We start from the raw sequence: 24032 nt of genomic DNA, 5'->3' as shown, positions 1-24032 counted from the left end.
CCCCGACCCTGTTTGACTGTTGCTAAAAGCGGATTATAACCTCCCTCCCTCCCTCACTCACCCGACCACTCACTCACTCACTCACTCACTCACCCACCCCCTCCCTCCCTCCATCCCTCACTCACCCACCCACTCCCTCCCTCCCTCCCTCACCCACCCACCCACCCACCCTTCCTCCCTCCCTCCCACTCACTCACTCACTCACTCACTCACTCACCCACCCCCTCCCTCCCTCCATCCCTCACTCACCCACCCACTCCCTCCCTCCCTCCCTCACCCACCCACCCACCCACCCTCCCTCCCTCCCTCCCACTCACTCACTCACTCACTCACTCACTCACTCACTCACTCACTCACTCACCCACCCACCCACTCACTCACTCACTCACTCACTCACTCACTCGCCCACCCCCTCCCTCCCTCACTCACTCACCCACCCACCCCCTCCCTCCCTCCCTCACTCCCCCCCTCCCTCCCCCCTCCCTCACTCACCCACCCTCCCTCCCACTCACTCACTCACTCACTCACTCACTCACCCACCCACCCACTCACCCACTCACTCACTCACTCACTCACTCACTCACTCACTCACTCACTCACTCACTCACTCACTCACTTTGTATGCTCGCATGACCTGACCTGCTGTATCGGCTGAACCCATTATCTGGGCTAATCTAAGATTAGTTAGTTGGCAGACACCACATCTGGTTGTTAGGTATTGTATTGATGACTGATCTTATAAATAGAACATATATCATCAATATTTATAAAATACCCTTTCTAGCCAAAATCTGATTTTATAACTGTGATATAAAGCAAAGTCTAACGCTTTCTAAAATCGAAGAGAGTATAGTTGTTGTATATAGTGTAGTATAGTTGTTGTACCGTATTTGTCAATAATGGGAGATTATATTTATTCCATGCTTGTCAAAAACAGGAGAGTATAGTAATGTCATATTTGTCCATAAGTATAATATAATTATGCCATAGTTAAGAGGAGAGTATAGTTATTCCATATTATTTATATGAGGAGAGTATAATTATTCCATCATTTACTATTAAGAGGAGAGTATAGTTATTCCATCATTTACTATTAAGAGGAGAGTATAGTTATTCCACCATTTGCTATTAAGAGGAGTGTATAGTTATTCCATATTATTTATATGAGGAGAGTATAATTATTCCATCATTTACTATTAAGAGGAGAGTATAGTTATTCCATCATTTACTATTAAGAGGAGAGTATAGTTATTCCACCATTTGCTATTAAGAGGAGTGTATAGTTATTCCATATTATTTATATGAGGAGAGTATAGTTATTCCATCATTTACTATTAAGAGGAGAGTATAGTTATTCCATCATTTACTGTTAAGAGGAGAGTATAGTTATTCCATATTTTTTTTATATTAGGACAGTATAGTTATTCCATCATTTTTCAATAAGGGGGTAGTATAATTATGCCATATTTGTCAATAACAGGAGAGTATAATTATGCCACATTTGTCAATAAGAGGCGAGTATAGCTATTCCGTTGTTGGTCAACAAGACGAGAGTATAAAAGATATGGACAAATATGACATTACTAAACTCTCCTCTTATTAACAAATATGGAATATATATACTCTGTTCTTATTGACAAATACATGTATAGAATAGTTTTACTCCCCTCCTGTTGCCATAAATGAAATATATGGAGGGGGGAGGGGGAAGGGAGCCTGGGATGTTGTGAGTGAGTGAGTGAGATGGGTTTAACGCCGCTTTTAACAGTATTCCAGTTATAACGTGGCGTGTCGGCTTAATGTAGGAGGAAAGCCCGAAACGATGCAGGTCTCAGACGTTTACCACTTCGGTGAAACCCACGACCAGAAAACATAATCCTGCCTAGAAACATAATCGGGGCGAACCGGGATTCGAACCCACAATCATAGGTTTCTGGCGTGCCCAAGGGACTCAACTCTGCACAGCGAATCGCGGCGCCTTAGACGACTGGGCCACCCGTGCCCCCGCCTGGGATTTTGTATGGAGATTAGATATTTTCAGCAGCAGTTTACAAAACCAGATATATTTTCTCATTTAAAACTACCAGCATGAATCTTTTGTTAAGCATAACACCTTGCAAGAATGTATTTTTTGTGGCAGGCAATTTCATTTTTTATAAACAGACTGAAGAATAATTAATTGTTTCATAATTGTCGGGGACAATATATTTGTTTCGATTGCCGTATGTCGCTTAACAGATAAATATTATTACTTTTGTTTCTTGAATTATACTCACATCAATAAAATAACAAGGGTACTTACAGATAAGAGTATAATGCACGCACACCTGGTTTATAGGAAATTGTACAAAGCACGTTTGAACTATAAACGTAATGGCTTAGAGTGTTTGTAAGTTTTACAAGATAAAATTTATACTGGCTTTGCTACGGAAGCGTAGTGGGGCCACGGTGAATTTTTTTTGTCTAGGTATCCCCTACGTAGGACTTAGTATCTTCTACGTAGAACTTAGTATCTTCTACGTAGGGCTTAGTATCGCCTACGTAGAACTTAGTATCTTCTACGTAGGACTTAATATCTTCTACGTAGGGCTTAGTATCGCCTACGTAGAACTTAGTATCTTCTACGTAGGACTTAGTATCTCCTACGTAGGACTGAGTATGGCCTAGAATTACTATCTCCTACGTTGGACTTAGTATCTCTTACGTAGAACTTACTATCTCCTACGTAGGACTTAGTATCTCCCACGTAGATACTAAGTCCTACATAGGAGATACTAAGTATTACGTAGGAGATAGTGAGTCCTACATAGGAGATAGTAAGTCCTACGTAGGAGATACTAAGTCCTACGGAGGAGATACTAAGTCCTACGTAGAAGATACTAAGTCCTACGGAGGAGATAGTAAGTCCTACATAGGATATACTAAGTATTACGTAGGAGATACTAAGTCCTACGTAGGAGATGATAAGTCCTACGGAGGAGATACTTAGACACACAAAAATTCACCGTGGCCCCACTACGCTTCCGTACTTTGCAGTACTGGCCAAGGAATATCTAAAAGGCATGTAAGTTCTACGCTGAATCGAAGAAACAGACTGTGATAGACAATAAAGCCTATTTTTTGCTTTGCTCCTTTTTCTTTTCAGATCTACGTTAAAAACGTTTTAACTGTCACATCCACCAAAAAACTTAGTTGTCAATTGCTGAGGTTGCCGCACCAGCGCCCCGCTCCACAAAGCGATCGTAGTTCAACGACAGTCGTAAGTCTATGTTAAGGTTCGAGAGTTTCGATAACTTTAGGGCTACGATAGCTTTGTGGAACGGACCCCAGAAGTTGAACAGCACTCAACGACGTCACTATTTGACATATTAACAGTTTAACAGGTTAAAATTATGACGCGCACATGTAAACAGGTTGTTGGTGTACAATTTAGCAATAAACACAAGGGGAAAAACAGCCTGCTTCATTGTCCATGGCCACGGTTAACCAATCAACATGATATACAGCTTGCGGTGGTGATATTGTCTACATCAGTGAAGTACATCATGTACATATAAACACAAACAGGATGCAAGTGAGTGGGCACTAGAGAAAAACCATATATCATGCTGAAGAGTTCACTTAGTGCAGGTCCTATTTTTGTGTCTTATAGTCCTCGTGTTGAGGTGAGGTGAAATTGGGTTTAACGTGTTGAAAATTGTTTGTGTAACATTGTCGCGGGATTCCGATGCAGGATCAGTCCATGCCTGTCGTGAGAGGCGTCTTAATGTTTTGTTTGTTTGTTTGTTTGTTTGTTTGACGCCGCACTCAGCAATATTCCGGCGGTCTGTAAATAATTGCGTCTGGACCAGACAATCCAGTGATTGACATCATGAGCATCGATCCACGCAATTGGGATACGATGACATACATCAACCAAGTCAGCGAGCCTGACCACCCGATCCCATTAGTTGCCTTTTACGACAAGCCTAGTCGCCTTTCACGGCAAGTATGGGTTGCTGAAGACCTATTCTACCCTGGATCTTCACGGGTCAGGCGACTTAATGGATCAGGTGGTCAGGCTCGGGGACTTAGATGACTGCGTGTGAACGTACCTCGAGAGCGGATATCGTTGCTCATAATATCAATCAGTGGCTTGTCCGAATTAGGGTCGATTATTCACAGGCAGCTGATATATAGTTGGAATATTTATGAGTGCGGCGTAAAACAACAAACACACAGTACATTAATTGTGCCTCAAAAAGTGGAATCCGTACGACAAAATACGACCTCAGTAAATATTCTGTCGGTAAATTGAAGATTTTATTAAAGTATCAAACACGTGTCATCGAAGATAAAATAGCCCCTCCATCATGAATGATTTGGGTTAGTGCCGCTTTGTACAGTATTTCAGTTATCTGGGTTTCGAGACAATGATTACAGGATTCTGACACATCTAAGGCAGACAACTCTGCACACCCAAATGCGGCGTCTTAGACGACTGAATTATCCGTCCCATTAATGTAACAACTCGCATGAAAGGGGTACACATTATTATTACCATACCGTTTGAGTCTTTTCACCACCCAGTCCACGTTTGAGGCGTTTAAATAAACAATGTCGTAAATGTTCTTTTAAGCCTCAATCAGCAATACCACAGTTATATCACTGCAGCCTGTAAATAATCAGGTCTGGACCAGACAAACCGATGACTGAGAGCGTAACTGAGCAGCACTTACCCATGTCACAGGCCCTGACCACCCAATCCCCTATACTAGTTACCTCTTAAGACAAGCTGACACGCCATGATTTAACGGAAAAGAGTGAGTGAGTGAGTATGGTTTTATGCCGCTTTTAGCAATATTCCAGCAATATCACGGCTGGGGACACCAGAAATGGGCTTCACACATTGTACCCATGTCGGGAATCGAACCCTGGTCTTCGGCGTGACGGGCGAACGCTTTAACCACCAGGCTACCCGACCGCCCCTGGAAAAGACGATGAAACTATCGTTACATCGTTAAACCACACTCACTCACTCACTTCAGCAACCGATGCTTGCCGTAAAAGCGACTATGCATGTCACGAGGGGCGACTAACGGGATCGAGTGGTCAGGCTCTCTGACTTTGTTAATAGTTGTCATCCTATCCCAAATTGCGTGGATCGATGCTCATGATGTCAATCACTGGATTGTCTGGTCCAAACTCCATTATTTACAGACCGCCATCACATAGCTGGAATATAGCTGAGTGCGGCGTTAAACAGACAAACAAACAAACAAACAAACAAACAAACAAACACTTATTGCCGTCAAATTGCTCATTCTGCCTTGATAGTTCCACTTTAACATACCCGATCTACTGATTCCTGACCCTTGAGCGTGTCGTGCAGGATAATTTAGAAGCTTACTAATTAGCAGTGACCGATAATCCTCAGTGTACATACGATGTGCTGACCTGTATTCCTGATGCTGATGTTATTGTCTCGGCTGACCAGTGTAAACAAGCCAGCGTTACTATAAATATAGCACGGACAACGTCCCTCCATCATGCGCATCTTCTCGCTGCAAACAGGTAATTATTGCTCTTGCTCTTCTTATTACTAATGTGATCATGTATTAACCATATCTTTATGAATTGATGGACTCACATTTATTTGTTTATCTCAGCGGTAGTAAGTACTTCAAAACATACATTCATTTTCTCTAGTAGTGGTTGTTGGCGGCGGGTAGCCTAGTGGTTCATCGTTCGCTCGTCACGATTCTTCGATTCTTCACATGGGTACAAACTGTGAAGCCTATTTCTGTTCTGGTGTCACACGGCATGATATTGTTGGAGGACCGCCTCCGGGGTCTAGTGGTAGAGCGTCCGCCCGGAGAGCGGAAGGTCCGGGGTTCGAACCCCGGCCATGTCATAACAAAAGACGTTAAAAGACGGTACTTGTTCTTACCCTGTCTGGCGGTCGGCATTAAGGGGGCTAAAACAAGGACTGGTCGGCTCGGAGTCAGTATACTGTGTCTGAGTGGGGTATTCATGTTAAGCTACGGCATGGTATATCAGTGTGCTAACACTATAAATCGGCATCAGTCCGGTATAGTACAAGCAGCCACACAAACACACGTACATGCACGTCGCTATATAAGTGCAAAAATCTTGGACACGACGTTATACCCCATTTCACCTCACCACCTATTGTTGGAATATTGATAAAAGCGGCGTAAAATCATACTCACTCACTCTGATAGGTAAGATGTGCTGCGGCATTTCATTGGGTTTCTCGTTCGAGTGAACCCTAGCTGACTTGAACATTAACTTTCAGATGTGCGATGCAACTATCTGGTCCATGCCTCTATGGTGTTCAATTGAATAGCCGTTAATTGGATGTTTTTTCCAACGAGCTCGCGTACCTCGAGTTGTCCCCCTTCTCTGTACATAGGTATATTTGTTAAAGAGCATAAGGAACAGAGTCTTGAAGATGCGAATCGTCAGAAAAAGTACAGTCACATCTAATAATAATAACCTACATTACACAATATAAGACGATAGTCAATTACTTTGTGTTTTTATATTTTCCTAATAATGCTTCAAACTTCATGTACATTACGTACACACATGGTGCTGTTGGCGGCACTGTTGGCCCAGTATCCAAGATGGCGTTCTCGAAACCAAGTTTCACCTTGTTCATAAGCCATAGGTTTTCAGAAAATGATGACATTGTACAATGTCATTATCCTCAACGGACTTATTTTTTCTGCTTTTTTTCTTTGTATTTTATCACGGAATTATTTTAACAAAGGACACGATATAGCAAGGACGATATCCCCAGCCAAGTTTGAATATGTTATGAAAGAAGGAACACTTTTATAAAAGGGAATGAAGGTTATCACTTGGGCCCAAAGGTATGAGAATAAGTGAGTGAGTGAGTGAGTGAGTTGGGTTTAACGCCGCTTTTAACAGTATTACAGTTATATTACGGCGTGTCGGCTTAATGTGGGAGGAAAGCCCGAAGTGATGCAGGTCTTAGACGTTTACCGCTTATGTGAAACACACGAGCACGGGTATGGTGCTGACAAACACAGAAACATAATCGGGGCGAAACGGGATTCGAACCCACAATCATAGGTTTCTGGCGTGCCCAAGGGACGCAACTCTGCACAGCGAATCGCGGCGCCTTAGACGACTGGGCCGCCTGTGCTCCCGTATGAGAATGAGATTGCCAACAATTGCCTGTTTTAGACCTGTAACTACATCAGTTGTAGAGATGAGGGGCACAAGTGCCAAATGCTGATTTTAGAGTTTTTCTGGAAGCGTTATTCAGATATCAAAACGTCATCTAGTCGATAATCCCAGCTTATTTTCTTATAAGCGATGTAGGTAAAGCCATAACAATCGTATTGTTTTTAATATTCTAGAATGACAGTTTTCACTCGTTTTAACACATTTCTTTAATCAAACGTGTACATGAATACGTCAGAGATCATTTAAATCTTGTTCGCAGCTTTAGAATATTTAAACTTTAAACTACGTTAAAACGGACTTTGATTTTAAAACGTGTCAGGGCTCATAAACTAATTATTTCATGTTGTGAAACAAACACATTTCAGTAATGTACTGTTGATTTTATTATACTCTTTCCGAAAAGACTGTCCCAATCTAGTATAACCTGATTGACAAATGAAATTTTCCATGGTGACCAACGACTCTTCCGTGAAAATCTAACCTTCACCTTCACCTTCACCTTCACCTCACCTTCACTTTCACCTTCACCTTTAATTTACCTTCTATGTATGCAGAGTACCGTTTCGCCCGGGTCAAACAGTGCACGTCATTCTACCTGACATGTAAGGGTGTAGTCAACTTGATTTAGATTTTTTACATACTTTTCCTGGAAACCGAACAATTTTAGGATAGGCTTTGAAGGGTCATTTTTGAATGTGAAAAGGTACGTGTTCAACATTGTGACGCTCAGGTGCTCTCATTGCCTTCGTTTCCTGGCAGCGACGGTATTTTCCGATTTGCCTTTTCTGGACCTGAATGTACCCCCCAAAAAACAAACCGAGATGTGAATCATGTAATCACATGTGCAGAAAATATATAGTGTCGAAAACCGTTGATACTCAAGAAACGTGTTAATTCTTAACAATAAAACGGATGGGTGTTTGAGCAGTGAGTGAATGAGTGAATAGGTGAGTGAGTGAGTGGGTGGGTGGATGGGTTGGGTAGGCGAGTGAGTTAGTGGGTGAGAGTGTGTGAGTGCGTGAGTTAGTGCATGGATGGGTGGTTGGGAGAATGAGTGAGTGAGTGAGCCAGCGAGCATAATGCTAGATATTATACCACTGTTTTCCTATTCAAAAGTGTTGCTTTATACTTTGTTTTAAAGACGACTCTACATTAGAAATGACGACAAACCGAGCACCGGCAGAACATCTGAACTACGGGGACCATGAGAAGGGGGACATCATCATGATCGATGTCCAGGTCCCTAAGGACGGTTGGTACATCACGTGATTATTCACAAACAATGGATACGTTTTGAACAGATAACACCCAAGTAATTCGTATCTGAAACATGTTTAAACACTAGACTAACGAAATAATGTTCCAAAAAAATAGGGTCGGTGGTTGACATAATATGTTTCTGAAACAGTTCAGTTTAATGTAATGTCTGGTGAACTTACTGAAAAACGAATTTAAAACGGTTTTAAATGTGAAAAGGTCCTAAATTGATCTTTGAATATTATTTTTCTTTGTTGGAAAAGGTTCCTAGGCGGATCTGGAGTAGAGTCATTTCGTATAACATTAATGGACGAGCTTCTGAGATGACCGACCAACTATACACGTATAGACCTTTATAATTAACAGGTTTTAGAGATGCATCGTGTATGTCTTATATTTCTTTGTTTTCTCCGTGCAGGCTCCAAGGTTGATACATATTACAGTGGTCTGAACTGGAACGCAGGCCATGACGGGGGCGGGTACTGTGGGATCCAGGACCACGGACCCAAGGGGAGGACCTACATCTTCTCCATGTGGGACCCGAAGACGACAACCACGGAGAAGATCACCGCCGCCTACCAGGGTCTCTGGACCAAGTCCCACCACTTCGGCCATGAAGGTAGCGGCCTACACTCGGACAACACCAGCCTGGGCTGGGACCCTGATGTCTGGTTCACCCTGGCTGTACGGCGCTGGGACGTCGGCAAGCACAGTCACTTTGGGTACTGGGTTCAAAACCAGGCCAGCCGTGTTTGGACCCATCTGGTGACCTTTGACTACCCAATTGCAGATGTGACATTCATGAGCAGCACGTCATCCTTCATGGAGAATTACTCGGCACATGGTGATGGGAGCCTGCTGAGACAGGTCCACTATGGTCATGGGTACAAAAGACGCCTGGACAAGACCTGGATCCCTTTCGTCAACGCCAACTTCTCCGTCAACCAGGGAGCCCAGACGGCCAACTGGAACCACAACTACAACGCTGGAACTAAGGCTGACTATTTCTTCCTGGAGCTAGGAAAGACCGTCCACCCGGATCCAGGAGTTGGGACCCACCACAGCTTCAAACTGGCCACGGCCATGCCCCCAAAGCCTGCCAAGTCGGCTATCACATTCACCATCAGCAAGGCTACCCATGACGTGGTGGAGTGGCATGTCCCGGAGACCTCCACGCCGCAGTTCAGCTACACCATCGACGTAGATGGAAAGCATATCGCGTCTGGGGTCGATCCGGAGAAGAGGAACCTTGACCTGAAGCAGATCCAGGGCAACAAGGTCACGGTGACCTTGGAAGATCTTTTTGGCGAGACCGTGTCTGTGTCTAAAGTGATCACCTAAGTCAAGGCGTCTGGCATGACCTACCTCTATGTTACTATGGATCACGATATGGGAAAGGAGAGCAACCATGAACAATTATAAAGCAAGATGTATTCCCCTGTATTCTCCATACTAGTATATAGATGCTTGTGTTTTAGTTTAGAAATACTACTATTTGTTGGTTTTTAACATTGTATAGTTCATGGTTACAAAAAACATAGTCGATGTCCTGTTAACCTATTGATTGATTATTTTACTTGTTATTTTATAGCCATCAGCTACCTCATTTACAGTTCCAGAATCCTGTCTCTATTGTTAAGGATCCAACACGACGCATTTATAGTATTCATTACAACTCTATCAAATCAGTCTTACCAAACACAATTAAATGTAACCCATATGAAGTTCGTACTAAGTTGAATGGTAGTACTACATTAATTTGTCTTGTCTTGTTAAGATATTCCATGGGCAGATACATGTTAGGAATATAGACTTTAGCTGAAATTGTATAGGCAAAGTAAACTAAAGTTAAATTGTGACTGCAGAAACAACACCTCGGCAGGTGTTTCAGCGCTCGTCAAGAGCATCACTACGTCAATGGGTGAGTGAGTGAGTTAAAACTATACGTCGCATCGGCATGATTTCAGCCATAAAGCGACGACACCAAGTTGATATATTTTGAGTCATGAATACAAAGTTATATTTAAAAACAAATTTGTCAAATATTTTATCATAACAATATTTTTTACAACTGCTGTTTAAAACACTGGCTATAAGCATCCAGCAACTGAAGCTAGGTATCCTCGCTGGAGATCATAGGGATGTACAGTGCCTCAGCTTCCAGAAGGATTTACATCATCACTTTAACTAGTGGTGGTTGTGTAACAGAACTAGCGAATACTACAAAATACTCAGCAAAGAGTTGGCTTAAAACACTGGCTGGTGATAGTTACATTATTTATTATAGGAATTACATGTCACACAAGGGAAAATAATTTTACAGTACTTTAACCTCCTGGACAGAGCCTTCAATAACCTTTGTTGATAAAAGCATCACACCAAATTTACGTCAATGGAAAAACGTCGTTAATATTGATACTGTTGAGGGCAGGTGAAACATGAACACTACATGATGTACTGTGAAGCTAGTTGCTGTCGGCAGTAGATATCACTCAGATGTTGTATTCTACAGTATAAATGTAACGCTATTTTTCAGGGCATTATCATTTGCAGAAGCCCAAGGTCTTTCATTAACTGCCCGACGAAGGAACGTGACGTCACCTATCCCTATCCTATGACGTCCTTTACGACGGGCTTGATAATGGCCCGTCGTCAACCAATATGAGGGCATTATCAAGTTACAGTGGCCCGCTCATTTCTGATAACATGCAGGCGGTTTAATGATAATTCTATCCATTTTAGCTATTATATTTTATAATCGAATTTTTAAAATAATTTATCAGAACATGTTAACGTATGTATTGAACAGTCAAAGTAATATCCCCTTTTTGTTGTATATTTCATTATTTTCCATAATTTTATCTGATTTTGTCAAAATGTAATTGCTTACCGCAAATGGTCGAAATATTTTACCACAATATTATTTACCTGTTCCCGATTCTGCCACCATAGGGATGATCTTACTGTCATGTATAGTGTACTGCATAAAGTATGTTAATCAAATGATCTGGAAATAAAATTTGCATACAATAAAAACAAGTGGTTGGTGATTGTTTATTGTATTTACTCGCCCGGCGTCAAGTGTATGGGGATATCGATGTACAGGTGTGAATAACTATCTTTTTTTCTACGCTTCCTCTGAGGTGTCACAGCCGTCTTTGCAGAGTTACCTCCCTTAGGCGTGCCAGAAACCAATGACCGTTGGTTCGAATCCCCAATTCGCAGTAATAATGATTCGTTGTTTGCTCTTGGGTTCCATCGAAGTGGTCAACGTCTTAGACCTGCACCGCATACTAGCAACCCGTCGTATAGCTGAAGTCACTGGCTTGTTAGTGCAGACACATGCAGATGAACTAAAACTTGTTTATCCCCGAAAACCAGTGAACTTTAACTTCAATACTTTCCTGCGTTTATGGATGAATCAACGTCCAAAATCGGTATTCATATTATGTAAATCCGCGTAGAATAATTTTAAACATCGCTTATTTGTTCATTAACTCATACAAAAAATGTAGACGACAGTGACATCGTTCTGTGCAACATAAGCCCCGCCCATTTTATTAATAGCAAATCAGGAAACAGTATGCCGTTAGTGGATGATCCTACTCGCAAAAAGTGCTAGGTGAGCCAATGAAATGCCACGTAATCTATTTATTCCGGATTACAGAGTCCGGAATAACGAATCTTAGGTGTGTTGTTATGTGTTGTCTTTTTAATTATATAAGACATACACAACGCTAATGGACGGGATATAATGGAATCTCATACACTGAAGGGTAAACAAATATTTGATACCTATCAATGCATGCAGGGACGCACATCCACAGTGTATGACCATGTAGCAAGAAATCTTAGCTATGTATATACATACTACTCTAAAGAATTTAAGGAACACCTGATTTTTTATATGACTGTAGTTAATCTGTCATGGATGATGTGTATTGCAACACACATCCTTCCAACTGTACGCGGTTCTTTTAAGTTTGTTTTTTTGTTCTTCAACGCTGCACTCAGAAATATTCCAGCTATGTGTATAACGGCGGTCTGTCAATAATCGAGTCTGGGCCAGACAATCCAGTGATTGACATCATGAGCATCAATCTACGCAATTTGGATACGATGACATGAATCAACCAAGCACTGATGCAGAACAATGAATACATCTTCAGCCATGTAGCATTCATTACTTGATCAAATATGTTGGAAACAAAGCTAGAACATTGAACATTGAATCTGTACTTTACTAAGAAAGTGTTATCCCAAATAAAACATTTGTTACATTTGACCACTTTCTAAATGGCATTGTGTATTCATAGCTTTCGGCCATGGGAGCCGTGCCAATTTACACTTGTCAGAGGGGTACTCAAAGTACGTGATCTAGACTACCAGTTGTCGGACTTTCATTTTTATGGAAGCCTCGGTGGCTGAATGGGTTAGATCGCTGACTTTGTGTGCTGGCGGTTAGGTGCCTCACTCTTGCAAGTGTGGGTTCGAATCCTGGACGGGACTCAACCCCAAAAAGTACGAGAATCTGTACCTTACTAAGAAAGTGTTATCCCAAATATAACATTTGTTATAGAACATTGAAGCTTCCAAAATACAGTTTGCTGGATATACAGAACTCCAAGCCATTCACTGTTCACTATGGAATAACTACATCTTGACTATCAAGTGACTGGGTGAGTATTGTTTTACGCCGCTTTTAGCAATATTCCAGCAATAGGGGACTCCAGAAATAGGCTTCCAACATTGTACCCATATGAGGAATCGAACCGAGCAAACGCTTGATATCCCTTCTTATATAAAGGCTACATGGGGAGCTCGGGTTAGAATTTGTCACCGACAATCTGTGCTGGTCGTACAAGGCAACCAAATGGATCGGGTCGTCAGGTTCGGTAACTTGGTTTATACCGTGTCATTGTACCTGACGTGGACCGTTGTTCACAACAGAGATCACTGGGGTGTCTGGTCCAGACTCCATTATTAACAGCCACCGGAATGTAAATGGAATATTTTTGAATGTGGCGTTAAACAACAAACAAACAAAACACACTGTATGTGAGTGTGGGTGAGTTAATGATTGATTACAAATTTCTCTTCTTTAGCAACAGGGGGCACAGTCGTCTTAAGCGCCGCGATTCGCTGTGCAGAGTTGCGTCCCTTGGGCGAGCCAGAAACTTATGATTGTGGGTTCGAATCCCGGTTCTCCCCGATTATGTTTCTAGGTTTGTCAGCACCATACCCGTGCTCGTGGGTTTCACCAAAGTGGTAAACGTCTGAGACCTGCATCACTTCGGGCTTTCCTCCCACATTAAGCTGACACGCCGTGATATAACTGTAATACTGTTAAAAGCGGCGTTAAACCCAACTCACTCACTCACTCTTGGATTTTATAAGACTGATCATTAACATCTTGTTTTTAGGCCTATTGTTAAACATCGGAATATACTTTTCTCTAACATGTTCATACTTATCACATACTAATAAAACATGGAATTCATCCTCAATTATCAGATAGATAGAGACATCAAGAAAACCATAACTGGTATTAACAGTTTTAAGTTACACCTTCCTCACGCCATAGAGAAATACCATATTTCAGTACTTAATACATTAGGTAAGCTGAAACGGTTTCACCCAGAGAACGCCATTCATCTTGATATACAGATAATACCTGACGGTGTCACGGTGTCAGGTGTATCACTGATGATCACCTAAGTGTATTTGGTGCTGACGTGTAAATGTATTATATAGGCCGATGCACTTAGCCTGAAAGTGAAATCATAACGCTGATGTGTGACCATCATATAACAGCGGGTTAATATGTATCGTCCCTGCCACACCCCATGTTGTGACTGGACGATCAAGTACTGATGTTACACATGTATTTTCAAGGTTGTTCGATTGGTGTGTTGTTTAACGCCGCACTCAACAATATCCAGCTATATGACGGCGGTCTGTAAATAATCGAGTCTGGACCAGACAATCCAGTGATTGATATCATGAGCATCGATCCCAACAATTGGGATCGATGACATGCATCAACCAAGTCAGCGAGTCTGACCACCCGATACCGTTAGTCGCCTTTTACGCCAAGCAAAGTCGCCTTTTACGGCAAGCATGGGTTGCTAAAGACCTTTTCTATCCCGGATCTTCACGGGGTGTATTTTCAAGGACGTTCGCATTAATAAGCAGTGTGTTTATAAAGTTTTTACTAAACTACCGGACAAAGAAGGTATACACACATGTGTCAAAAGCGGCTAAAACTGAAAGAAACAAGAAATGTTTTCCGGTGGTGATTTAGTTGATACTGGTATTATAGATAATATCACATCATAGGATTCCAGACATATTTCATCAACAAATTGCCGGGCAAAAGAATGAATACACGCATTTTGAATATGTTTTTTTCGATGGTGACCTATTTCATACGGTTATCGTATCGTAGTTGGGTTTTTTACCCTTAGGTTTGCAGTCTTCCGGTGACTGTTTTCCGCTCTGTAACGTTTTAATAACGTTCGTATTTTTTGGGTCAAATTCAATTTTCAAATGTATACTTTCTTTTGCCGGGCTGTTTAATGTCTATTTCTGAAACTGAGGAAAGTGTTCCATTTAAAGAGATAACAATACATAACGTATATTGAAAGTAGTAAGGTGCTGGTTCAAATTTGGTATCGGACACATGTGTAACCTGGACTGTGTACGGGTAGCCCAGTGATCTCAGGCGTTACAATTCGCTGTACAGAGTTGCTTCCCTTACTCATAGCAGAATCTGCTGATCGTAGGTTCGAATCCTAGGTTCGCCCTGGTAATGATCATATCGGGTATCTGCTTTTATTTTGCTCTTGTAATTGCAATGTAATTTGGTTGCTGTTTCGGTTTTTACACGACACTGTATTCACGTACCCTTTCAAAGAAAATTAATAGAAAACGTTCCATATGTAGCTGTTTAATGATAGAGCAGGACAGCCTCCGTGGTCTAGTGGTACAGAGTATTCCCCCCCCCCCCCCCCCCCCCCCCCCCCGGGAAAGACCTGGGTTCGATACCCGGGCGCGACATACCAAAATACGTTAAAAGAGGGCACTTGTTGTTACCCTGCCTGGCGCTCGGCATTAAGGGGGTATTCATGTTAAACTATGGCATGGTAGCTCAGTGGGCCAGTTAGACTAGTAACAGCAGCCACACACACAGGTGCATGCCCGTCGCGACGTCAAACCCCATTTCACCTTACGACACACGATAGAAAGGACCGCCTCCGTGGTCTGGCGCACGGCATTAAGGGGCTAAAACAAGGACTGGTCGGCTCGGAGTCAGTATAGTGTGTCTGAGTCGGGTATTCATGTTAAACTGCTGCATGGTATCTCAGTGAGCTAGCACTATAAATCGGCATCAGTCCGGATAAGTACGTACAATCACCCCCCCCCCCCCCCCCCCCCCCCACACACACACACCCGGCACACACACACACACACACACACACACACACACGTACATGCACGTCGCTGTATAAGTGCAATAATCTTGGACGCGACTTTAAACCCAACTTCACCTCACCTCACATCATAGAAAAGCTAGTATGATTTTAGAAAAAATATATCAAATCATGTTGTACATAAATCTTAGTCCGATACGCCGCTGTTGACAATATTACAGCAAAACCACGGCGGGGGTCACCAGAAATGGGCTCACACACTGTACACTGTACACTGCGTGACGCGCGCATACTTTAACCACTAGCCTAACCCACCGCAATGACACTTAATGAATGAGTGAGTGAGTGAGTTTAGTTAAACGCCGCTTAGAACAATGTCCTCAGTCATGTCACGCCGTGTCAGCTTAATGTGGGAGGAAAGCCCGAAGTGATGCGCATCATGGACGTTTACCACTTTGTGGAAACCTACGAGCACGGGTGCTAACAAACAAGAACCATTATCAGGGAGAATCGGGATTCGAACCCACGATCAAAGATTTCTAGCAGCCACGTCATAAGTTTCGACTGTATTAACCTCTAGTTGAACTTCTGCGTGCGATAATATACATAAGTCTATATAAATTTACAACTCGTGTTAGGACCTCTGTCTGTGACGCATCAACCCTACAATGGGTCACCGGTCACATGGATCGAACCGTAAGCTCTATGTAAACATCGGGATAATTATAACCTTATCATGCTTATTATCAAACACTGACATCAGCACTGGCGGCTGGTTTAATAAGTCGGTACTTATATCGCCTAAATTAGCATGATAATAGTACATACGTACTGAGTAAATTTAATTTTACGATAAGTAATAGGATGAACAGCTTTGATTTGTCTAAACGTGGTCAGTCCTTCGGCTCTGTTTGGTCATTAGATTTAAGTTTATCACTGGTCAACACTGACATCCTGGTCTGAATACAGTCGTGGACACTGAGTGGACACAATGACTGACCACACCACCCGATCTCCGGCTGTACATCTCCACTACCATGACAATTTTCCAGGGGATATTCTCTTGCAGGTAAACATTTATTTGTTTTGTTTGTTGTTTAACGGGACCGACTCCGTGGTCTAATGGTAGAGCGTCCGCCCGGAGAGTGGAAGGCACGGGGTTCGATCCCCGACCGCGTCATACCAAAATACTTTAAAAGAAGGTACTTGTTGTTACCCTGTCTGGCGCTCGGCATTAAGGGGTTAAAACAAGGACAGATCGACTCGGAGTTAGTATACTGTGTCTGAGTGGGGTATTCATGTTAAACTGCGGCATGGTATCTCAGTTAGCTAGCACTATAAATCGGCATCAGTCCGGACTAGTACAAGCAGCCACATACACACAATTACACGTGCATGCACGTCGCTATATAAGTGCAATAATCTTGGACGCGACGTTAAACCCCATTTCACCTGTTGTTTAACGTCGCATTATTCCACATGACGGCGGATTGCAAATACAGTAAACTACGTTTATAGCAAACATGCTTATACCGAACTGTTATTAGTCCCGTCCATTTGCTGTATATTGGCTTATATGTGCCTATACCGAACTACGGTTATAACGAACTACATGTAGTGGTCCCTTAAGTTCGTTATAACCGTAGTTTACTGTAATAGAGTATGGACCAGACAATTCAGGTATTTACATCATGGGCATCGGTCTGCGCAAGTAGGATAGTGGCATGCAACCCAGTCAGCGAGCTTGGTCACTCGATCCCGTTAGTCGCCTCTTACAAGTGGGTTGCTGAAGATCAATCTCACTCGGATCTTCATAGGTTACGTCAAAAAAAATATGTACGCCAATCAACTGTGGGAGTGAGTCAGTGAATTGTGTTTTAAACCGCTTTGAACCGGATGTCAGTTAATTTCGGTGTGTCAGTTTGATGTGGGATGAAAGCCAAAGTGATTATCACACAGTGTACTGACCGATCCTTGTCTTATCCCCTTTTTGCCGATCGCCAGACAGGGAAACATCAAGTACCGTCTAATAACGTCTTTGGTATTACACGGCCGGGGATCAAACCACCGACCTCTTCCGCTCTCCGCTCAGATAGTCAATCCTCAAGACCGCTGAGGCGGTGATTGATGAAATGACGTATTGAGACGTAAAAGGTTACATCGTATTTCTATATTGCCGTAATAACGTATTGACGCATTATAATGTTACATTAGCGTTTGGGCGGTGCGGTAGCCTGGCGTTTAAGCGTTCGCTCGTCACGCCGATTAGTCTAGTTTCCCTTTCGTGATTCCTCCCATTTGTACAACACGTGATGCCCATTTCTGGTGTCCCCCGCCAAAAACATCCTTGGAGGCCCGGCTTCGATATCTCACGTGGGTACCATGTGTAAAACCATGTCTTGTGTCCCCCGCAGTGACATTGCTGTACTATTGCTAAAATCATCATAAAACCAAACTCACTCGTTATCGTTTTGCTAGGACGTCTATGTCCCCGACGACGGTGCACAACCCCACACCTACTACGCTTGTCTGGAGTGGAACAACAGCGCCGACGGCCAAGGCTACCTAGGGATCCAGGACCACGGTAATGGAGACAGGTCCTACATCTACTCCATCTGGGACCCCCATGACACATCCCTGCCAGTCAGCACTGCAGTCTTCACGGGACTCTGGACCAAGGTGTCATTCTTCGGAAATGAAGGGAAGGGGATTCACATGGGCAACCATTCCCTAGGGTGGGCGCCAAACTACTGGTACACCATGGCCAACAGACTCTGGCAAGATGGCGGGCACACACGTTTCGGATTCTGGGTCCACAATCAAACATCAAAGGTGAGGGGAGAACAGTAGTTTGTCTACCATATGGTCTATCCTAAGTGAGGAGGTGAGGTGAGGTGAAATGGGGTTTAACGTCGCGTCCAAGATCATTGCACTTATATAGCGACCTGCATTGAAGTCTGTGTGTGTGGCTGCTTGTACTAGTCCGGACTGATGCTGATTTATAGTGCTAGCTCTCTGAGATACCATGCCGCAGTTTAACATGAATACCCACTCAGACACAGTATACTGACTCCGAACCGACCAGTCCTTGTTTAGCCCCTTAATGCCGAGCACCAGACAGGGTAACAACAAGTACCATCTTTTAAAGGGCAAGTTCACACGGAAATGAACCTTTTTTTCTTGTACTTTTTCCACATTAAAAGTGTTAACATAGAAGTGTCATAGACAAAAATATAAAAACATCATATTTAATTAACATATTTTTTGCACTAAAACGATTTATATTTTTCACATTTTCCAAGTGTTCTATTTCCATAACAAAAACACCATGGCTTATGTCCCTTGCAATATGACGTCATTGGTGCCAATTGATAAACATTATGACGTCATCATGCTTTGTTAGAGCCGCTTCACGTGGTGTAGGTACAGTTTTGTGATTCTAGCATCTCAGATGCAAGCCAGAATTGTGTTATGCTGAGTCACCACTGCGCCGGAGTGTGTCGTAAACCATGTTGTTTTACCGCAAACTGGTCCTTGATATCTTTTGCGTTGAGAATAGACAGGCACCCAGTTGAATTGGCACCAATTACGTCATAATCTAAGGGGGATAACTCAGGCCTATTTCGCTCGTAAAACGAAGGCCTCATAACGGCATATCACTTTCACACTATTGTGAGCTTCCTACTTTCACTGTGAAAAAAAATGAGTGTATATTTTCAAACACAGATACTAACTAATTCTAAAATTGCGTTTTGTTTAGAAAAAGAAAGAAAGTGATTTTTGCGTGTACACTTCCCCTTTAACGTCTTTTGGTATGACGTGGCCCGGGATCGAACCCCGGAGCTACCGCTCTCCGGGCGGACGCTCTACCATTAGACCACGGAGGCGGTCCCTATCCTAAATCATGAGAACAACAGTCTTAAGAAAGGGAAGTGTAGGTTTTGAGTTTGATCCTGAATAAGGATGTACTATGGTTGACATTCGAGGACACATTGCCAGGTCATGATCTGAGACTTGTGGTTCGAATCCCATAAGTGGATAGGATCCTTTGGTTCCTCAGTTCCAGAAAGAGTTCTTTTTCTTAAAATCACCAACGTATGATCCAGTCGTCTAATACCCAGAACTATGGATATTTAGGGACCGACAATTTGATATTCGGAAAGTGGGGAAGGGGGATTCAACTTGCAACACAAGCGTGAATTAACAGCCAAGACTCTCCTGGGACCAATTATTTCTTTTTTGATAACGTACCAGGACCAAAAAAACCCACCCTCTTAGGCACTGCAGTTCCCTGTTCAGAGTTGCGTCCCTTAAGCTTACCAGGAAATTATGATCTTGTTTCTTATTCTCCATGATTATGAGCACCGAAACCGTGCTTGTGGAAATATAAGTGAAATAACTAAAACAGAGTTCAAACTGAACTCCCTCACTCACTCATTATGTTTAGGTGTGGACCCATTTGGTGACCTTCGACTACCCAGTGAAGGACGTGACGTTTCACACGACCACCGACAGCTTCATGGAAGACTTTCAGGGAAGCGGGAGACCCGACAGGAAGGTTCGGTTCGGCCACGGCTACAAGCGAGGGACAGACAAGACATGGCACCCGCTGGACACTGCCCATCTACACGTCAACCAGGGCTTCCGGGTCAAGGACTGGGAACACAACTACAACGCCGGTGTCGACTACGGCTACTACTTCGTTGAGACGGGGGAAAACATCCATCCCACAACTGGACTAGGTACCGAAGCAGATTTCAAGATCACTCTACCGCCAGCTCCAATAAAACCCGCTATAGAGTTTGAGATCACGGAGGCGAAGTCGCACGGTGTGCAGTGGAAGGTCCCGGAGACGTCCACGCCGCAGTTCCGCTACACCGTGGATCTGAACGGACAGGAGCTGATAAACGAGATTGAACCGGAAGTACGATCTTTCCCACTCAACGTTGATCATCCTGGTCAAGAGGTTAAGGTCACGATTGAAGATCTCCTTGGAAACGTTGTTTCTAAAACTGCTCAGATCAAAGACTGAAGTCTTTTCCCGAACTCTATTTGGTCCGAAATACGACTTCAGCTTGTATATGGCTATTCAGGAAATGAACTTTAAAGTAATTGTCACAAAGGGGAAAGTTTTGTTTTAAATCCAAATGTAAATGCATGTCTCTCTTACTTGTTTATCTGTCAGAAATAACACCATTTATTGTAAAACAAGACTCACTGGTCGAAAGATGAATATAGTCAAGGCAACTCTTGATTGCCTTTGCAAGGTAGGTAGTTATAATTATTCTGATCATTTCCCATTTTGCACCACCCCCATCCCCAGACCAAACCAAACCCCCCAACCCCATCCCCATCCCCACCCCCACCCCCACCCCCACCCCCACCCCCCGCCCCATCCCGTAAAACTAATCAAAGATTACAATATATATCATCCAGTGAAACACAACACTGGTAAACAACTTGTGCAAGAAGCATGTAAGGTTGTAGACAAGTTTTAAAATAACATAACATCTTATGAAACTTGAAATAACCGATTCCCAGAGCAAATGGCACCTTTGTCTTGTAGCATGTTAACACCCGTCAACATCACCCTCGACAGTGATGAAATAGTTGATTGAAGATTTTCGGTTTTGATGCAGTATATATAACATGGGAACAAAGATACAATCGCCTGTGTTTGGCAGATAACGGGCATGAGGTCAAAAATATCTGTTAATGTATTCTGAATGAAGAATATTTTATTTGCTTTGGCGTCATGTTCAGCTTCCTATTGTCCCTTTGTCATTACTATGATTATACTATTGTATATGTAGCTCAGTGTGTGTATTATCCGAATGAGACTATTGAAAAGACAACTATTTACGTTCTCACCTGTATCTCATCAATATTTTCTATTGATTGTTTCACGAATACATTATCCTATATTCTGATCGCATAGAAATGTATGCCGGATTAAAATATTTTCAGAATTGCAGAATTTAAAATCTTAAAACCATATTTTGATATTTATGCTTAAAATTTGTCTCTTAAATAATTTCAAGATGCCAAAAACCTTTTGCCTTTGACCAGGACCTAGAACAACTTATATTCTTCAAACTGAACTTTACTTTAACGTCTTGATAAAAATATGACCTGAGTATGGGTTAAATGATTGTGTTAATAACTCTTCTCAAAGCTATAATGAAAACTTACATGAAGATAAATGACAAAATGCAATTCTGGGTTGGTGTTGATGCAATTGATGTTGATGGAAGGAGTAAAGGTGTTTTCAAATTGCAATATCATCTCCCTGTGTGGTATACCCCCAATAATACACGTTAGGCATTTATCCTATGTGGTACCTATATCCTGCTTGGTGTTGTATACTAATTGTTGGGTTTTCTTGTACCTTGAAATATATTAAAAATCTTTTTCATTTTCTGGGTTCAGTTGTTGACAATATTCTGGAGGGTGAGGTGAGGTGAAATTGGGTTTAACGTCGCGTCCAAGATTATTGCACTTATATAGCGACGTGCATGCACGTGTGTGTGTGGCTGCTTGTACTAGTCCGGACTGATGCTGATTTATCGTGCTAGCTCACTGAGATACCATGCCGCAGTTTAACATGAATACCCCACTCAGACACAATATACTGACTCCGAGCCGACCAGTCCTTGTTTTAGCCCCTTAATGCCGAGCGCCAGACAGGGTAACAACTAATACAATCTTTTGAAGTCTTTTGGAATGACGCGGCCCGGGATCGAACCCCGGACCTTCCGCTCTCCGAGCGGACGCTCTACCACTACACCACGGAGACGGTTCATATTCTGGAGGGAAACTTTTAGGATTGAAAGACAGTAGTGAGTGAGTGAGTGATTGAGTGAGTTGTGTTTAACGCCGCTTTTAACAGTATTCCAGTCATATCACGGCGTGTCAGCTTAATGTGGGAGGAAAGCCCGAAGTGATGCAGGTCTTCGACGTTTACTACTTCGGTGATACCCACGAGCACGGGCATGGTACTGACAAACCTACAAACATATTCGGGGCGTACCGGGATTCGAACCCACAATCATAGGTTTCCGGCGTGCCCAAGGGACGCAACCCTGCACAGCGAATCGCGGCGCCTTAGACGACTGGGCCATGAAAGACAGTACGTCACCGGGACGTGAATGCAGTACATATAGGTACATGGAGCCAAAGGTCTGATAGCTGCTCTACACAGTTTTACAATACGGATTTGAAAGGGCACATGTTTCTCAAAAATGAGGAAGGCAAATTTGAGGTTTTTATGAAAACCCCAGTGATGAGAGGAACAGTTTACATGTTTAGTTCCCTACCAAGAACATCAACAAACACAAGTGGGCAGGCATTGAACTCATCCCTTTGATACAACGATAATTGTCAAGCATGGACAACAGAGTCTGCTTAGTATGACTCGGGAAATTTGAAATCTATTTTTACTGGCAATTACTAGTTTTAAAGTGATCATAACACGAAAGTGAAAGAGAAACATTTGCATTTTTTAGCCTGCATACGTGTCGTGAATTATATGCTGATGTGACTTGCTTTATATATACATGCGTGACATGGGTGGGGCAGGATTCGCACTCCCCCTTTCTCGAACAACTGGTATCATCACTCTTTGATAGTGATTCATAAACACATGTTTATCTTTTAGTTCGACTCGGACAATGGGCTCCGGGTTTGGCAGAGATTCCTTGTGAGTGAGTAAGTATGGCTTTACGCCGCTTTTAGCAATATTCCAGTAATATCAGGGCGGGGGACACCAGAATTCGGCTTCACACTTTGTACCCATGTCGGGAATCGAACCCGGGTCTTCGGCGTGACGAGCGAACGCTTTAACCACTAGGCTACCCGACCGCCCCAGATTCCTTGTGAATGTGGAAATGGTTTTGTCGCTTTTATTTACAATCTCGACAGAAAGATAACAGCTGTTGTGTTCCGGAGGAACATGTTTTCGGGAAATGGTTCGAATCTGGTTCAGTTCCCCTTAACGAAGATAAGACGAAACAACGAATAAATAACATTAACTAAACAAAACGGCCGGTAAAGTATAAAATTACGCATACTGCATGTGGTATTTAACTTGTGAACAGTCTCTCTTTGTTGGGGGGCGGCCGGGTA

At 42.8% G+C, this 24032-nt stretch overlaps 2 protein-coding genes across 2 annotated transcripts; both read left to right on the top strand.

The window, feature by feature from the left end:
- Positions 1–5490: 5490 nt before the first annotated feature.
- On the top strand, positions 5491–11482 carry LOC139477384 (uncharacterized). The gene is made up of 3 exons (XM_071259945.1): positions 5491–5553; positions 8360–8470; positions 8894–11482. The coding sequence occupies exons 1-3, from the start codon at positions 5529–5531 to the stop codon at positions 9814–9816; spliced, it is 1059 nt and encodes a 352-aa protein (XP_071116046.1). The 5' UTR covers positions 5491–5528; the 3' UTR covers positions 9817–11482.
- Positions 11483–16853: 5371 nt separating this feature from the next.
- Positions 16854–21242, top strand: LOC139477408 (uncharacterized). The gene is made up of 3 exons (XM_071259973.1): positions 16854–16977; positions 18387–18740; positions 20356–21242. The coding sequence occupies exons 1-3, from the start codon at positions 16900–16902 to the stop codon at positions 20938–20940; spliced, it is 1017 nt and encodes a 338-aa protein (XP_071116074.1). The 5' UTR covers positions 16854–16899; the 3' UTR covers positions 20941–21242.
- The last annotated feature ends 2790 nt before the right edge of the window (positions 21243–24032 follow it).

Source organism: Haliotis cracherodii, unplaced genomic scaffold (genome assembly GCF_022045235.1).
Source record: "Haliotis cracherodii isolate W230 unplaced genomic scaffold, xgHalCrac1.p SCAF_33, whole genome shotgun sequence".
Classification (NCBI taxonomy): domain Eukaryota; kingdom Metazoa; phylum Mollusca; class Gastropoda; order Lepetellida; family Haliotidae; genus Haliotis; species Haliotis cracherodii.
This window is presented reverse-complemented; position numbering and strand designations above follow the sequence as displayed.

What these genes read in the sequence shown, in the direction of transcription:
- LOC139477408 (XM_071259973.1), top strand. Translation starts at nt 16,900, where the DNA reads ATGACTGACCACACCACCCGATCTCCGGCTGTACATCTCCACTACCAT. An exon ending in CAGGGGATATTCTCTTGCAG is followed by an intron (nt 16,978 to 18,386) that starts GTAAACATTTAT and finishes TCGTTTTGCTAG; the next exon opens with GACGTCTATGTCCCCGACGA. An exon ending in TCCACAATCAAACATCAAAG is followed by an intron (nt 18,741 to 20,355) that starts GTGAGGGGAGAA and finishes CATTATGTTTAG; the next exon opens with GTGTGGACCCATTTGGTGAC.
- LOC139477384 (XM_071259945.1), top strand. Translation starts at nt 5,529, where the DNA reads ATGCGCATCTTCTCGCTGCAAACAG. An exon ending in CATCTTCTCGCTGCAAACAG is followed by an intron (nt 5,554 to 8,359) that starts GTAATTATTGCT and finishes TTTGTTTTAAAG; the next exon opens with ACGACTCTACATTAGAAATG. An exon ending in TGTCCAGGTCCCTAAGGACG is followed by an intron (nt 8,471 to 8,893) that starts GTTGGTACATCA and finishes TTCTCCGTGCAG; the next exon opens with GCTCCAAGGTTGATACATAT.